This window comes from Rana temporaria, chromosome 9, assembly GCF_905171775.1.
Source record: "Rana temporaria chromosome 9, aRanTem1.1, whole genome shotgun sequence".
NCBI classification, from domain to species: Eukaryota; Metazoa; Chordata; class Amphibia; order Anura; family Ranidae; genus Rana; species Rana temporaria.
Window position 1 is genome coordinate 132,434,576 of NC_053497.1, and position 18,530 is coordinate 132,453,105.

Below are 18,530 nucleotides of genomic sequence, written 5' to 3' on the forward strand. Positions count from 1 at the left end.
CAAATCATCAAATAGCTGGAGTAATAACTGATTCCATGTGCAGCACCATGGCAGTTACACATCAAACAGGCTAAGATGGCATTTTGTTTGGCTGAAAAGGATAGGCGGGTTTGGCATTATTACGTGAATCACCGTAGCTGTATGCCAGTTTTTGTAATAGATACAGTGGGCATGCGCACAGCGCCAGAGGCCGATGCGCATGACTGACAGTCGTGATGTCCGCCGGCCACCCGCGATCGCTCCACAGAGAGACAGAAAGGGGATCTGTCAATGTAAACAAACAGATGCCTGTTCTGTCAGGGAAGTAGAGAGAAATCGTCTGTTCCTAGTCATCAGAAACCGCGATCTCTCTCCTCCTCCAGTCAGTACACTCCCACCACCGTTAGAGACACCTCCCAGGGAACACATTTAACCCCTTGATTACCCCTAGTGTTAACCCCTTCCCTGCCAGTGTCATTTATACAGTAATCAGTGCATTTTTATAGCACTGATCGCTGTATAAATGTCACTGGTCCCAAAAAAGTGTCCGATCTGTCCGCCGTTATGTTGCAAAATCACTGATCTGATCATTACTAGTAAAAAAAAAAAAAAAAAGTTATAATAAAAATGCCATAAATCTATCCCCTATTTTGTAGATGCTATAACTTTTGCGCAAACCAATCAATTCATTTTTTTCAAACAAAAATATGTAAAAGAATACATATCGGCCTAAACTGAGGAAGAATTTTTTATTTTATTTTTATATATTTTTTGTAGGATATTTATTATAGCAAAAAGTTACAAATATTGCTTATTTTTCACAATTGTCGCTTTTTTTGTTAATAGAGTAAAAAAGAGAAAAAAGGCAGAGGTGATCAAATACCACCAAAAGAAAGCTCTATTTGAGGGAAAAAAAGGACATACTTTTTTTTGGGGTACAGCGTCGCACGACTGCCTAATTGTCAGTTAAAATTACACATTGCCGTATCGCAAAAAAATGCTCTGGTCATTAAGGGGGCAAATCCTTCCGGGCAGAAGTAATTAAGGGTGGTTGAAAGATACCACTGGCTGGAGAATTTGGTGCACAGAAAGGGAATTTATATTGCTTGTTGTTATTGAGGAATATATTTCAGTATATTTATTTGTGCCTGGAGTTTGGTGCAGTTGTCGGGTAATGACAGGGTCACTTTTGGTGGTATATTTATTGTACTGAATATAACAGTATACAGAGCTCAGCAGTTTTTGGAACATGATGTAGGGTTGTCAGGGGAGTGCATAGTTACATTGCCTGCAGTCACTGGTAAAGTGCGTCCATGCACTGGCTGTCGGCGGTGAAGTGCGTCCATGCGCTGGCTGTCGGCGGTGAAGTGCGTCCATGCGCTGGCTGTCGGCGGTGAAGTGCGTCCATGCGCTGGCTGTCGGCGGTGACGTGCGTCCATGCACTGGCTGTTGGCGGTGAAGTGCGTCCATGCACTGGCTGACTTGCATTGGTGCACTGGCTGTCAGTGGCGAAGTGCGTCAGTGTCAGTGAACTAGTCACAGTCAGGAGTCAGGCTCATAGACCAGTAGCTATAGCAGTGGAGAGGTTCACACCGACCATCCGGATAGAAGTTGGTCTCCTTGGCGGATGACGCAGGCTCACTTGAGTCACGAGGTCTAAGCACTAGCCGGTCCTTAGCAGAGCTCCTGACGGTGGAGATGGGTTTTGCTGCATGCTAGCACCAGGTTGTGGTCCTCAGAATTGCACCACCAGGTTGTGAGCAAGCCAGGGTCCAGTAGCAGGTTGAGAACAAGCAGAAGCATATTCAGTAATCAGCCAAAGGTTGTATCAAGTGGTTGCTCTCTGGGAAGCAGAAACATAGTCAGGGAAGAAGCCAAAGATCAGTAACGAGTAGAGTGAAGATATGGAGAGCTGCAGGTATTCAGAGGAGCAAGATAATGGCTAGAGAGAGCTCAATAATCTGGCAACCAGGAGGTGCAAATATAACCCCCTGGAGCCAACACCTCCCGGCCCTTTAAAGATTTTCAAATGCCAGGGGGTGGGGCCAGGTCTATGATCATGTGGCCGCCGTCATTGGCTGTCACGGTGGTCACATGATTGGAAAGCTCCAGATCGCAAGCATTGATCGGGAGCTTTCCTTTAGCCACCAGTAACTGGTCTGGGGTGCACAGGGCACACGATTTTGGCACAGCTGTGTAGTGTGGCTGCTCGGTGCCAAGGCCCATCCACTAAAAGGCTGCATATTTGTGTGCTGTCAGCGCCAACAGGTTAAATCGCTTAAATCAGGAAGTTCATGGGAGCAAAGAGTTCGAGGTTCACCAGATACGAGGCAAGGCGAGGTTTTCCACAGCTTCCTGTTTTCTATGAAACTATGTAGAGCACCCTGCCGGCCCCTCGCACTAGCCATGATCTGTCTGCATTGCATAGAGAAACAGAGAGCCCCAGTGATGATGTTACTGGTTCTAAAATAAAATATGTAATAAAAATGGAAAGGCTTCACTTAATCATTTTATTAGAATGTTGATAGGTGGTAAAGGAGAAACCAGGGCAGGCAAAATATAAGCAGAATACATTTGGAACCCCAGAAAGGATGGTTATGTAACACCTGCCAGTTTGTGCCATCACCTTTAAATATCGTGGACTTTGAAGCAACAAGTTAAACTAACACCTGGGATGTTAGGAAGAGTGAGAGTGAGACCTACCCAGAGCAGAACCTGATTATATTCAACACTGAGTGCTTGGGAGGGACATGGAAGGCTAGAGGACCCAGAAAAGATCAGAGACCCTGCCACAGGGACTAGAGGACCCAGAAAAGATCAGAGACACTGCCACAGGGACTAGAGGAACCCCAGAAAAGATCAGAGATACTGCCACAGGGACTAGAGGACCCAGAAAAGATCAGAGACCCTGCCACAGGGACTAGAGGACCCAGAAAAGATCAGAGATACTGCCACAGGGACTAGAGGACCCCAGAAAAGATCAGAGACCCTGCCACAGGGACTAGAGGACCCAGAAAAGATCAGAGATACTGCCACAGGGACTAGAGGACCCAGAAAAGATCAGAGACCCTGCCACAGGGACTAGAGGACCCAGAAAAGATCAGAGATACTGCCACAGGGACTAGAGGACCCAGAAAAGATCAGAGACCCTGCCACAGGGACTAGAGGACCCAGAAAAGATCAGAGACCCTGCCACAGGGACTAGAGGACCCAGAAAAGATCAGAGATACTGCCACAGGGACTAGAGGACCCCAGAAAAGATCAGAGACCCTGCCACAGGGACTAGAGGACCCAGAAAAGATCAGAGACCCTGCCACAGGGACTAGAGGACCCAGAAAAGATCAGAGATACTGCCACAGGGACTAGAGGACCCCATAAAAGATCAGTGACCCTGCCACATGGACTAGAGGACCCAGAAAAGATCAGAGACCCTGCCACATGGACTAGAGGAACCCAGAAAAGATCAGAGACCCTGCCACATGGACTAGAGAACCCCATAAAAGATCAGAGACCCTGCCACAGGGACTAGAGGACCCCATAAAAGATCAGTGACCCTGCCACATGGACTAGAGGACCCAGAAAAGATCAGAGACCCTGCCACATGGACTAGAGGACCCCATAAAAGATCAGTGACCCTGCCACATGGACTAGAGGACCCAGAAAAGATCAGAGACCCTGCCACATGGACTAGAGGAACCCAGAAAAGATCAGAGACCCTGCCACATGGACTAGAGAACCCCATAAAAGATCAGAGACCCTGCCACAGGGACTAGAGGACCCCATAAAAGATCAGTGACCCTGCCACATGGACTAGAGGACCCATAAAAGATCAGTGACCCTGCCACATGGACTAGAGGACCCCATAAAAGATCAGTGACCCTGCCACATGGACTAGAGGACCCAGAAAAGATCAGAGACCCTGCCACATGGACTAGAGGAACCCAGAAAAGATCAGAGACCCTGCCACATGGACTAGAGAACCCCATAAAAGATCAGAGACCCTGCCACAGGGACTAGAGGACCCCATAAAAGATCAGTGACCCTGCCACAGGGACTAGAGGACCCCATAAAAGATCAGTGACCCTGCCACATGGACTAGAGGAACCCAGAAAAGATCAGAGACCCTGCCACATGGACTAGAGAACCCCATAAAAGATCAGAGACCCTGCCACAGGGACTAGAGGACCCCATAAAAGATCAGTGACCCTGCCACATGGACTAGAGGACCCATAAAAGATCAGTGACCCTGCCACATGGACTAGAGAACCCCATAAAAGATCAGAGATACTGCCACAGGGACTAGAGGACCCCAGAAAAGATCAGAGACCCTACCACATGGACTAGAGGAACCCAGAAAAGATCAGTGACCCTGCCACAGGGACTAGAGGACCCCAGAAAAGATCAGGGACCCTGCCACATGGACTAGAGGAACCCAGAAAAGATCAGTGACCCTGCCACATGGACTAGAGGACCCCATAAAAGATCAGAGACCCTGCCACAGGGACTAGAGGACCCCAGAAAAGATCAGGGACCCTGCCACATGGACTAGAGGACCCCATAAAAGATCAGTGACCCTGCCACATGGACTAGAGGACCCAGAAAAGATCAGAGACCCTGCCACAGGGACTAGAGGACCCCAGAAAAGATCAGGGACCCTGCCACATGGACTAGAGGACCCCATAAAAGATCAGTGACCCTGCCACATGGACTAGAGGACCCAGAAAAGATCAGAGATACTGCCACATGGACTAGAGGACCCAGAAAAGATCAGAGACCCTGCCACATGGACTAGAGGACCCAGAAAAGATCAGAGACACTGCCACATGGACTAGAGGACCCAAGAAAAGATCGGAGACCCTACCACAGGGACTAGAGGAACCCAGAAAAGATCAGAGACCCTGCCACATGGACTAGAGGACCCAGAAAAGATCAGAGACACTGCCACATGGACTAGAGGACCCAGAAAAGATCAGAGACACTGCCACATGGACTAGAGCAGGGGTCTCCAAACTGCGGCCCTTTGCTTGCCTGTATCCGACCCTTGAGGCTCTTTCTACTGTCACCAACAATGGGGATAAATCCTCCCACTGTCACCAACAATGGACCCATAAATCCTCCCACTGTCACCAACAATGGGGCCATAAAAAACTCCCACTGTCACCAACAATGGGGCCATAAAACCTCCCACTGTCACCAACAATGGGGCCATAAAACCTCCCACTGTCATCAACAATAGGGCCTAGATCCTCCCACTGTCACCAACAATGGGGCACTATTCCTCCCACCGATGCCAACTGTTTCTCCCCCTAATACCAAAGATGGGGCATTGTTTTCCCCCACTGGGCACAGTCCGGCCCCCCTAAAGTCTGAAGGACAGTGAACTGGCCCTTTGCTAAGAAAGTTTGGAGACCCCTGGACTAGAGGACCTCAGGAAAGTTCAGAGACCCTGCCACAGGGACTAGAGGGGTACAGATCTGTCCTGCATCAGACCCAGGGAGATTACACATGTTCCCGGTATCAGAAAGGAGGGTGGAATATCATAGGCAGCCATGTGCACCGTGTGATACGCTCTAGTGAACACAGTAGAAAATCATGCTGGACTTTATGCTTCATTGACCATAGGGACTATTCCCAGCATGCACTGGGGCTAGACTTTGTTAATCAAGTGATCAGGCTGTTTTGCCACTTACATAACAAGTCTTTCTCGTTGTCTCAGTCTGTGGGTGTAGGTGGAAACTGTCTAACATTACAGTAGAATTTGGAATATAGTAAATATTTATTCAGATTTAATCAAATATACAGATCTTGAATGAAGACCTGATTGATCACCTTAAAGAAAATGGCGTCACCCCAGGAGCGAAAGTCCCCAGGGGTTCAAGGCAAGTCCCCTGCCATCACTACCACGGTAAGTCCAACTTTAGTGTGCTCACTTATCTACTTTGACTTTACAGCACTTTATATGTTGAGGAACTACAAGGCTCAGCATGATGCACTGACAGCAGGCTTTTTCCAGAGCTTGGTGGGACTTTTTTCTTTTTTGGCTTGTACTAGAATATGGGGTAGATTCACTAAGAGTTAGGCCGGCGTATCAGTAGATACGCCGACCTAACTCGGAATCTGCGCCGACCTAAGTTTAAGTGTATTCTCAAACAGAGATACACTTAAACCTATCTAAGATACGTTGGCTTGCGCCGTCCTATCTTAGGGTGTAATTTTTAGGCTGACCGCTAGGTGGCGCTTCCATTGCGGTCGGCGTAGAATATGTAAATCACTAGATACGCCTATTCACGAACGTATGCCCGGCCGATGCAGTACAGATACACCGTTTACGTAACGCATTATCAGGCCTAAAGTTATTCCATCAAATAGCTGGAATAGTAATGTTAAGTATGGCCGCCGTTCCCGCGACGAAATTTTAAAATTTTACGTCGTTTGCGTAAGTCGTCCGTGAATAGGGTTTTACGTCATTTACGTCCACGTCCAAATCAATAGGACCGCGCGGCGTACTTTGCCGCAATGCACACTGGGATATGTAGGCGGACGGCGCATGCGGCGTTCGTAAAATACGTCAATCACGTCAGGTCAAGTTCCATTAACATAAAACACGCCCCCTCAGCTAAATTTGAATTAGGTGCCATTACGCCCGCCCGATTTACGTTACGCCACCGTAACTTAGCAGGCTAGTACTTTGTGAATCATGTACTTGCCTCGCTAACTTACCGCGGCGTAGTGTAAACACGATAAGATACGCCGCCGCAAAGTTAGGACGCCCTTTCTGAATCTACCCCAATAAGTACAGTATTTTTTCCTGGATAAGGTAGCAATTTTTTATATATGAATCATTGCAACCTCTATTTCTGAGCATTTCCTTTCTATATTATCTGGCTCTGTTACGTATTTTGCAAATGAGCAATTTTTTTGTTCGATAAAATTGTTTCTGCTTAAAGGTGTTGTAAAGTAAAAAAAAAATAGAATTTTTTAAATAACAAACATGTTACACTTACCTCCACTGTGCAGCTCGTTTTTGCACAGTGTCCCCGAACCTGGTCTTCTGGGGTCCCTTGGCGGCTGTCTCGGCTCCTCCTCGCAAGAACTCAACACCTTCATGCGAGCGGGCTCGCATGGTGTTGAGTTCCTGCGGGCGCACTCCCGTGATACAGCCGGCGGCTATTTCCGCTCACTGTATCACTCGGCCCCGCCCCCGGCACACCGCATCATTGGATGTGAGCCGCGTCATTGGATGCGAGCCTATGGCTGCTCTGCTTTCAATCCATCCAGTGTAGCCAATCAACGGCCAGGCTCAGAAACAAGGAGGATGACAGGGGCGAGCGCGGGACTTTCGAGGGCTCAGGTAAGTAAAAACGGGGGCTCGGGGGTGGCGGTATTGTTGTATGTTTGTCGGATGTTTTTTCACCTTAATGCATAGGATGCATTAAGGTGAAAAAACATTTACGTTTACAACCCCTTTAAAGTAGTTGTAAAGGCAGAAGTTTTTTTATTTTAATGCATTGAGATAAAAAGCCTTCTGTGTGCAAGAGAACGCATCAAAAACCTGTCAAAAATGCTAAATGCACCGGAAAGACGCATCAACCGCAATCTGCATAGATGAGAACCTAACCTTAAAGCAGTTGTATACAGCTGCAAGTTTGTTTTTTCCTAACCTGCAAGGCAAAGGCATAATGTGCTAGTATGCACCGCATACTAGCACAATATGTAAAACTTACCCTAAAATGAAGCCTTTCAGTGATGCAATGTAATCGCTGGAGACAACTTCCATCTTCACCCATCTTGCTTCCAGGTTCGTGGACTCTAGCTCTGTGACTGGCCGGAGCGATGATGACGTCGCTCCCACACACGCGCACCAGAGCAGCTGGTCAAGGCTCAGGGCTCTGAAGAAACAACACGGACATTCAGAGCGCATTCGCCAGTGATTTCACTGGCTGCATGTACAATAAATATCTCCTAAATGGTACATGTTTTGGAGATATTTACACTACCTATAGGTAAGCCTATAATAAGGCTTACCTATAGGTAGTGTAAATACCTATAGATGGAAGTTTACTTCCTCTTTATTGTGTGGTCTTTTGTATGCATTGGTAACTAGGATTTAGAAGCATTCTGTTATTCTGTCTTTTTACAATAACTGTGCATATGCCTAATGGTGTTCTAGTCCTCCCTCCTTTTTGGTCATTGGTGATACTTGAAAAGAGCTGAACAGATGTATAGATACCTCTAAGTGTCAGCACTGTATGCATGTATTCATTTCCTTTTTCTGACCAGTTTCCTTTAATCTGTAGACCGATATCGCCTGAATGTACATATCCAGAAAGAACGTATTCCAGATCAGGGGTTGGAGGGGCTAATGAAGTAAACTACACTTAGACCCCTTTTACACTGAAGCGTTTTTACAGCGTTTTAGCAGCCACTCGGTTGTTATTACAAGCAGCGGGAGGGTATGCCCCCACTCCACCGCCTTCCGCCACTTGCCCGGGCTCTCCCGTCTCACCAGGAGGCCCGAGCAACCAGCCGTGCACATCCGCCGGCTGGCCGAAGACCTGAACAAAGCCGATGCTTTGTTCGGGTCTCAGATCTAGTAGTCTGGAGGCAATATCATGACATCACTTCCCGGATTACTAGCATCTTAAAGGCACCAGGTTTAAAAAATAAAGTATTCAGAAACGCCAATCTTGACATTTTGAATACTTTGAAGTGCAGAGGAGGGTTTTGGGGTCTTATAGACCCCCAATCTCTCCATAAAGAGTACCTGTCACTACCTATTACTGTCACAAGGGATGTTTACATTCCTTGTAACAGCAATAACAGTGATAAAAAACAAAAACATTTTTTTTTAAATATTGGTATCGTATCAGCACCAAAAAAACCCGATATCGGTCGATCCCTATGATGCAAAATGAAGGAAAAATGTTCTGGACAGCCCCACTCCAAAAATAAATTGCTTTTATTTTAAAATAAAAAAAACACACAAAAAGCATGCCACAGCAGACGGGGTAAAAACTGACGCGTTTCACACCAAACTTTAGTGCTTATTTATAGCTGTTGCTGTCTTATGATAAAAAACTGGATGTTCCCAATGTCTACATTATAGAAAAAGCCTGGGAAGAAAAGCACCTCCCCTCAATGTCCTCCAACGCTGCAGGAAGTGAAGAAGAGAGGCCAACGTATGCGAAAGACACCGGAAAGGGACTTTTGTGACCAACTAGATGGGCTGGTAAGAAGACTAAATGACACTAGGAAATCGATTTTATCTATTTAAGGGGATAGCAGTACTTTCTGTATCTTGTCGGGCAACTGGACATACATGGCAAGATGCTAAAAAAAGAGGGGACTGGAATGGAAGGGCTTATATACACTAGTTGTGTTTGCTCAAAAAATGAGGAAAAAAGAGAAAGCTGAACAATTTCTCTCAGAACTCGCTAGTTTTGAGTTTTTTTTCCAGCCCAAAAACATCCCAGCCAAAACAATTTGATAAAAGCCTGTGTGTGGATGGACACACACACAGGATAACATGCTGGAGAGTTTATTGACTGTAGAAAAAAACGTCTGAAGCGAAAAACATCTGCTGTAAAAACGTCCAAAAGCATCCAGCGTGCATGAGGTCTTATGCCGCGTACACATGATCATTTTTCGGGTTGTAAAAAACGAAGTTTTTCAGGCTCTAGAAAAAACGAAGTTTTTTTCAACTTCATAATTAAAACGGCCTTGCCTACACACGATCGTGAAAAAAAATGCTCTAGCAAAGCGCGGTGACCTACAACGGCACTATAAAGGGGAAGTTCCATGCGGATGGCGCCACCCTTTGGGCTGCTTTAGCTGATTTTGACGATTCGTGCTTTTCTGTCTTCTACAGCTTGATGAATGTGCTTACTCCATTACGAACGGTAGTTTTACCAGAACGAGCGCTCCCGTCTCATAACTTGCTTCTGAGCATGCGCAGGTTTTTCATGTCGTTAAAGCCCACACATGATCATTCTTTACAACCCAAAAAACGACATCGCTTAAAACGTCGTGAAAAAATAGAGCATGTTCGAAAAAAAATTGGACGTTTTTCAGAACCCGAAAAATGCTCTGAAGCCCACACACAATCGTTTTAAATGACATTTTTAAAAAAAATCGTTTTTTAAAACCCGAAAAATGATCGTGTGTACGCAGCATTAGGGTTTGACTGTTATCCACTCTATTACAACAAAAAAAAGCTTTTTCTGGAGTTGGGGGAAAAAAATAAAAATTCTGCAGCTCGCCGCGATCCTGGGAAAAGGATCGCAGCGAGCAGCGGGCAGGATTTTTTAGGCGAGGCCACGGCTTCGGCCTAGTCCGCGGCCTTTTCCCAGGATCTGATTTTCGGATTGTGTGTAGCCCCATCTGAGTTTTTTCATTGGAAATTCTGATGAATTCCATCAGGATTTAGATATAGAACATGTTAGAATTTTTTTCTGATGGAATTCCGATGTGATTTGGCCGGGGAAAAGCCCGATCGTGTGTACGCGGCATTTGACTTGTTTTAGTGTGCAAAGTGTCAAAACTCTTTAAATTAGTAAATTTTTATGTATTTTTTTTCTTTTTCTTGTAGCACCTGGACAGAGATTCACCTGCAGTAGGGACTGGCCTTGTATACGATGACCGAATGACTCTGCCATACTGTCTTTGGGATGACAAGTAATTGGATAGAAGTGTTCTCTTACTGCCAAGTTTCTTTGTTTTCTCAGATTTTTTGGGGAAAGTTATATCTTGTTTAAGGCATAAGGCTAAATTCACTAATCTACAGCGCATATAATAGGTTATTTTCAGCAAGGCGAATGGTATCAGCAGCACTCATTGGTAGTTGTTAAAAATAATGGTGTATAATGGAAAATCATGATGGCTACAAATTAAGTGAATTGTTTATTATTGGCACCTTTCAAAACATTTTTAGGCTCCTTTTACATATTTGTGCATTGGATGCGTTTTGGACTGCATCCGATTCGCATGACTTGTGAACCGTCAGCCTTTTCTTATACAGTTGCAAGAAAAAGTATGTGAACCCCTTTGGAAAGATATGGATTTCTGCACAAATTGGTCATGAAATCTAAGTCACAACAAATGACAATCACAGTCTGCTTAAACTAATAACACACAAACAATTAAATGTTACCATGTTTTTATTGAACACAACATGTAAACATTCACAGTGCAGGTGGAAAAAGTATGTGAACCCTTGGATTTAATAACTGGTTAAAGCTCCTTTGGCAGCAATAACTTCAACCAAACGTTTCCTGTAGTTGCAGATCAGACATGCACAACGGTCAGGAGTAATTCTTGACCATTCCTCTTTACAGAGCTGTTTCAGTTCAGCAATATTTTTGGGGTGAGGTCAGGATTTTGACTGGGCCACTCCAGAAGGCGTATTTTCTTCTGTTTAACCACTTAACCCCCGGACCATATTGCTGGTCAAAGACCAGAGCACTTTTTGCGATTCGGGACTGCGCCGCTTTAACTGACAATTGCGCGGTCGTGCGACGTGGCTCCCAAACAAAATTGGCGTCCTTTTTTTCTCACAAATAGAGCTTTCTTTTGGTGGTATTTTATCACCTCTGCGGTTTTTATTTTTTGCGCTATAAACAAAAATAGAGCGACAATTTTGAAAAAAAAAAAATATTTTTTACTTTTTGCTGTAATAAATATCCCCCAAAAATATATAAAAAAACATTTTTTTCCCTCAGTTTAGGCCGATACGTATTCTTCTACCTATTTTTCGTAAAAAAAAATCACAATAAGCGTTTATTGATTGGTTTGCGCAAAAGTTATAGCGTTTACAAAATAGGGGGTATTTTTATGGCATTTTTATTAATATATTTTTTTACTAGTAATGGCGGCAATCAGGGATTTTTTTTCCGGTACTGCGACATTATGGCGGACACTTCGGACACTTTTGACACATTTTTGGGACCATTGGCATTTTTATAGCGATCAGTGCTATAAAAATGCATTGGATTACTATAAAAATGCCACTGGCAGTGAAGGGGTTAACACGAGGGGGCGGGGAAGTGGTTAAGTATGTCCCTGTGTGTTCTTACTGTGGGGGGGGAAACACTGATCCTCTGTTCATACATTGTATGAACAGAAGATCAGCATTTCCCCCGCTGACAGGACTGAGAGCTGTGTGTTTACACACACAGCTCCCGGTCCCCGCTCTGTAACGAGCAATCGCGGGTGCCCGGCGGCGATCGAGCCCGCCGGGCACACGCACGGGAGTCGGGGGCGCGCGCGCGCGCCTCCGGCTGCGCGCACGCGCCCCTAGTGGCCGCTCGAGGAGCGGACGTATAGCTACGGGCTCTCGCCCAGAAGAGCCGACCTGCCACCGTATAATGACGGTGGCTGGTCGGCTAGTAGTTAAGCCATTCTGTTGTTGATTTACTTCTATGCTTTGGGTCGTTGTCCTGTTGCAACACCCATCTTCTGTTGAGCTTCAGCTGGTGGACAGATGGCCTTAAGTTCTCCTGCAAAATGTCTTGATAAACTTAGGAATTAATTTTTCCTTCGATGATAGCAATCCGTCCTGGCCCTGACGCAGCAAAGCAGCCCCAAACCATGATGCCCCCACCACCATACTTCACAGTTGGGATGAGGTTTTGATGTTAGTGTGCTGTGCCTCTTTTTTTCCACACATAGTGTTGTGTGTTTCTTCCAAACAACTCAACTTTGGTTTCATCTTTCCACAGAATATTTTTCCAGTACTGCTGTGGAACATCCAGGTGCTCTTGTGCAAACTGTAAAGGTGCAGCAATGTGTTTTTTGGACAGCAGTGGCTTCCTCTGTGGTTTCCTCCCATGAAATCCATTCTTGTTTAGTGTTTTACGTATCATATATTCGCTAACAGGGATGTTAGCATATGCCAGAGACTTTTGTAAGTCTTTAGCTGACACTCTAGGATTCTTCTTCACCTCATTGAGCAGTCTGTGCTGTGCTCTTGCAGTCATATTTACAGGACGGCCACTCCTAGGGAGAGTAGCAGCAGTGCTGAACCTTCTCCATTTATAGAGAATTTGTCTTACTGTGGACTGATGAACAGCAAGGCTTTTGGAGATACTTTAATAACCCTTTCCAGCTTTATGCAAGTCAACAATTCTTAATCGTAGGTCTTCTGAGAGCTCTTTTGTGCGAGGCATCATTCACATCAGGCAATGCTCCTTGTGAAAAGCAAACCCAGAACTGGTGTGTGTTTTTTATAGGGCAGGGCAGCTGTAACCAACACCTCCAATCTCATCTCATTGGTTTGACTCCAGTTGGGTGACACCTCACTCCAATTAGCTCTTGGAAATGTCATTAGTCTAGTGGTTCAAATACTTTTTCCACCTGCACTGTGAATGTTTACATGGTGTGTTCAATAAAAACATGGTAGCATTTAATTCTTTGTGTGTTATTAGTTTAAGCAGACTGTGATTGTCTATTGTTGTGGCTTAGATGAAGATTAGATCACATTTGATGGCCAATTTGTGTAGAAATCCATATCATTCCAAAAGGGTTCACATACTTTTTATTGCAACTGTATATGCGGTGCAGCAGCAGTGCGAATTCGCTGCAAATTTAAAAATAGTCCTGTGCCTTTTTCTGAGCACTGCGGTGCAGTTCAGATGTGAATTCCAGGCTTCACTGCCCGATTTCCTACTGCGCATGCGCGGGGATCATGGCGCGCCGTCACTGGTCCCCGCTCTCTCCTGGGAACAGTGTTTCCCAGAAGACAGCGGGGGGAGTGATGTCACAGGCTGGATTCCCCGCGGGGATCAGACCCGGAAGTGGTGCAAATACCTGTCTCAGACAGGTATCTGCACCCCCCTGAAAGGTGCCAAATGTGTCACCGGAGGGGGAAAGGGATTCAAAAAGCGGAGGTTCACTTTTTGTGTGAACCTCTGCTTTAAATCAGTGCAGCAATAATAAATATATATATATATATATATATATAAGTATAAACATTAATGTAATTAGTCCACATGCAATCCAACGTATATATGCAGATTCTTCTGTGATGAAAACGTGTAATCAATCCTTTGCAAAATCCGTGCCACACATTAATAAACACAGGTGATAAAGAAGATAGTTGTCACCGCCACCTTTTTAGGTGCAATGTCTGCTCACCTCAATGAAAGCCCCCCTTGGGTCAAATCACGCTTTAGTATTAACCAGGAGATCCGCCACATAGGAAGCGAAACACCAGCTGTTTAATCAGAGATCCTGACAATTCCTCCCAATACACTTTGGAACACCAATCCTCCGAGTTTATTTACAAAAAGAAGGTACAGCGCTAATTAATATGTGAAATTTCAAAAATGTGTGAACAAAATGAAAAGATGAATACCAAAAAAATGAATATTCAATATAATGAAGTGATAAAAATGAAAGTGATAATAAAAATATATATAACAGTCCATAAAGTGTCCAATAGTGAAAAAACGAAGTTGATAATCTTCCACCAAAAGAAAACACCAGTGTGGTAAAAATCCAATCTGCTTACCAGATCCACTGACCGTTTGTTACAGCGGTCAGTTGAGCCCAGAGAAATTTATAGTCCTCTCAAGCAGACTAATATCCAGCAGGTGAAAAGGAGGGGAGAATCAAATCGGCAGCTTCAAACTCCAATGAATGAGAAATGAACGCTCATATGATTAGGGAAAAAAAAGGGAAGAACAAAGATGCTCCATGGTGAAGTACTGCGAGTAAAAGGTCTTTAATGTAAAGTATTGCACTTACAATTCAGTAGAATAAACACAGCGTGTGCGGTCAATCGAATCCTAACAGCTGTTCTCCGTGTGTGTGGCTCTCTTCCGTACAGGCGATGATGAGCTGCGCATTGGTCACTCCTACGTCCGTTTCGTCGTAAGACGTCGTCGGGGATGGACCAGATGACGCGCACGTCATCGCAAAGGCTTTAAATAGTGTCAAATCGCCATCTTAACTATGGGAAAACACTAAGGGCAAACGAAACAACTTAGTACACACTGGAGAATGCTCATGTAAACACATGAGACTGATGGAAAACAAAATGCGAGTGACTGCCATCTTGTGGAGAAATAGGAGAAGAGTCTTATATCACACGGAGATACAGCAAATAGGAAACGATATATTATACAGATCATATAAATAAATGAATAAATATATAATTACATGAATAAATAAATATATGCATGTGCAATCTATACAAGTTATGACAATATACAACCTTTATGATAATATAAAACCAAAATAAAATTTATTATTAGAAAATATGTTTTAAAATGTTATTAGGAAAATATTATTTAAAAAAATAATATCACTCAATATTTCTTTATCGTACATCACGGGACACAGAGCAGCATAGCCATTACATATGGGTTATATAGTGTACCTTCAGGTGATGGACACTGGCACTCTCCGACAGGAAGTTCCCTCCCTATATAACCCCCACCCATAGTGGGAGTACCTCAGTTTTTTCGCCAGTGTCTTAGGTGTTGGTGCACGTTGAAGGTTGTGCCTGCAGTTTGTCCTTGGGACCAGGGCCAGCCGACCGGATCCGTCCAAGGTGCTTCATAGCCAAAGTGGACGGTACCCGGGCCCCAATTCGTGGATGGGGTTTTGCCTATAATGCCTCTCCTTGGAGGGCTGGACTCTGGGTTCCAGGACTGGGTTTTTTAACCTATGAATACCTGCTGCCAGTAGTGCTGTATAGGTCCAGGTGTGTGGTGTTCCTGACTTGGACCCCGGTCCCTGAAGGTCTATGACCATACCCACGGTGAAGGGGGAAGATTGGGCCTCTTGCATGAGCAATACCCTGCAGCGTGGAAAGGTAAGCGGGGGGCCTACGGAACTTGGTTTGTCAGTGGGCTCCCCACAGGGGACTCTGGGGAAAAGCCTTTTTTATGCCTCTGTGCATGGGCTAAAAGAGAAACCACAAAGTCTGCATGACTGGATGGCTCAAACACCCAGGTATACTGTTCCTCTGGCTGGGCTAATAGACTGCTGCTGCTGCTACAAGGTGTTTTGCTCCATGAAATGTAAAAGGGAGCATGTCAGGTTTAAATTACTTACTTCCTGATGTCTGTGTGTCTCCAGCAGCTCCCGGGCTCCTCTCCCCACATGGATTCTGCTTCCTGCTTCCTGAAAGCGGCGTCGGGAGCGTGCGCGCGCGCGCGTGCGCGCGCACTGTTATAGGCGCCGACGCTGCGTGGAGGGGCGGGGGACGCCCAGGGAGTTCCCTCCCCTCTGTACATCAGAGGGAAAAACTCTATTTAGCCTGTCAGTTTGCTGAAGGCTGTGAAGGGACACGGAGCAGCGATGCTGAGCTGAGCAGGATAGGTTTGCCTATGTTATGCTGACACAGTGACACCTAGTGGCCGTTTTTTTGTACACACCTTGCTAAAGAGCTGTTTAAGCTCATATTTTCTCTGAAAAGCCGGTGTACTAAGTAGCAGTCAGAGTACTTAGTATTTGGTACTCTCTTAGCCCAGCATTAAGGGAAGCAATATTAGGATATGATTAAGCCCTTGGGGCTCAATATTGCTATCTCTTGTTAGGTTTTGGGAAGTTTAGTTCTGTCTAACATTACCCTAGCCTAAATTTTTTTCCTCATTTATTTAAATGTGTGTTTTTCTCCAGCTATTACAGTTAGTTGTATATTAGCGGAGTATCTCAGATTTGTTATTATGGCTCCTAAGGGTGCAGGGAACGCTAAAAATGCTAAAGGTGTTAAAAAGCCGAAGGGTTCCCCATCGGGCTCGGAGGATATTTCCCAGAATCCACCTGCCCCTACTTCCCCGGAGGATCCGGAGGTTGCTGCCCTGGGTGAGCCATCGGGGTTGCTAGGTGCTATGGCGGGCCCTATTCAACCAACTCCTTCCTATGTCACGGAAGAGATGTTAGCCTCCACCTTGGGTGGATTTGAAAAGAGGATGGCCGCTCTTATTACGGCCTCTTTATCCGGGAAGAAGCGGGCTAGGTCCCCGTCTCCCAGGTTTGAATCTCCTGAGGAAGATGTCCTTTCCACTGAGGAATTGGAAGATACAGGAGACCAGGCTGAGGATCATCTGGACCATTTGGGTTCTGAAGATTCTACTATAGAAGAACCTTTTTCAGCTTCTCACGCAGAAAAATTGTGGGTTCAGTCCTTAACGGATATGGTGCGGTCAGCTTTTAAAATGCCTTTGCCTCAGCCTCTGGCCTCCGCTGTGTCCTCATTGGGCTCCCTAAAAGCGCCCCAAGCCAACCTGGTGTTCCCGGTCCATCCTTTGTTAAAGGACCTGATATTTCAGGACTGGGTTAAGCCAGACAGGATTTTTTTGCCTCCTAAAAGGTTCGCAGTTATGTACCCTTTAGAGGAGGAGTTTTAAAAAAAAATGGGCTGTCCCCACTGTTGACGCAGCCATATCATGTGTCAATAAAGCTTTAACATGTCCAGTGGACAATATTCACATGTTCAAAGATCCTGTGGATAAAAGGCTTGAGACCTTACTAAAGGCATCCTTTTCCACAGCGGGGGCAGTGGTCCAGCCAGCTGTAGCTGCCATTGGCGTCTGCCAGGCTTTAAAAGACCAGGCCAAGCAGGCCCTAAAGGACCTCCCGGCTCAACAGGCTCAGGACTTAGCCGATCTACCTAGAGCCTTATGTTTCGCGGTAGACGCTATCAAGGATTCAAGCCAACAGGCGTCCCGCCTATCCCTGTATTTGGTCCACATGAGAAGATTACTTTGGTTAAAGAACTGGTCTGCAGAAACCCCCTGCAAAAAACTCCTTACAGGATTCTCCTTTCAAGGAGAGAGATTGTTTGGAGAAGATCTTGACAAATATATTCAAAAGATCTCTAGTGGTAAGAGCACCCTTTTACCGGTTAAGAAAAGGTTCCGAGGTCCCTCTTTTAAGCGCCCAACCTCTCCAGTTCCAGGGCCCTCATTCTCTAGGCAGTATCGACGGCCTCCTGGACGCGCAGCTGCAAACAGGCCCCAGGGGCAAGCTGCAGGGAACAAGAGACCGTGGAACCGTAAGCCGGTTAAGGCTGCCCCTAAGGCAGCCTTGTGAAGGGGCGCCCCCACTCTCTCGAGTGGGGGGAAGACTCCGGTTGTTCTCGGAGTTGTGGGGGGCCCAAGTTACCGACCAATGGGTTCTGTCCTCAGTAACTCAGGGGTACAAGCTGGAGTTTCGGGAGTTCCCCCCTCCTCACTTTCAAATGTCAAGACTTCCAGGCGACCCTCAGAGACAGGCATCGCTTCTGTCCGCCCTAGAGCGACTCCTATCTCAAGGAGTGATTATGGAAGTACCAGCAGGGGAGCAAGGACAAGGGTTTTACTCAAACCTCTTCGTTGTCCCGAAGCCAAACGGCGACGTCAGGCCTATTCTGGACCTAAAGTTATTAAACCGCTTTTTAAGAGTCCGGTCTTTTCGAATGGAGTCCATTCGTTCGGTGGTGGCCGCCCTCCAAGGAAAGGAGTTCTTGGCCTCCATCGATATAAAGGACGCATACCTGCACGTTCCGATTTTCCCAGGCCATTACAGGTATCTGCGTTTTGCCCTAAACTATCGGCATTATCAGT

At 45.7% G+C, this 18,530-nt stretch overlaps 1 protein-coding gene across 4 annotated transcripts in view; it reads left to right on the top strand.

Moving 5' to 3' along the window:
• HDAC6 (histone deacetylase 6) overlaps window positions 1-18,530 on the top strand; it is a 126,387-nt gene that overhangs the window by 4,483 nt on the left and 103,374 nt on the right. For all 4 annotated transcript variants that reach the window (XM_040324559.1, XM_040324562.1, XM_040324561.1 and 1 more), the window contains exons 2-4: window positions 5,782-5,884; window positions 9,086-9,208; window positions 10,568-10,653. In XM_040324559.1, coding sequence (XP_040180493.1) covers window positions 5,819-5,884; window positions 9,086-9,208; window positions 10,568-10,653 — 275 coding nt within the window. In that variant the 5' untranslated portion in view covers window positions 5,782-5,818. The remainder of the gene's footprint in view (window positions 1-5,781; window positions 5,885-9,085; window positions 9,209-10,567; window positions 10,654-18,530) is intronic.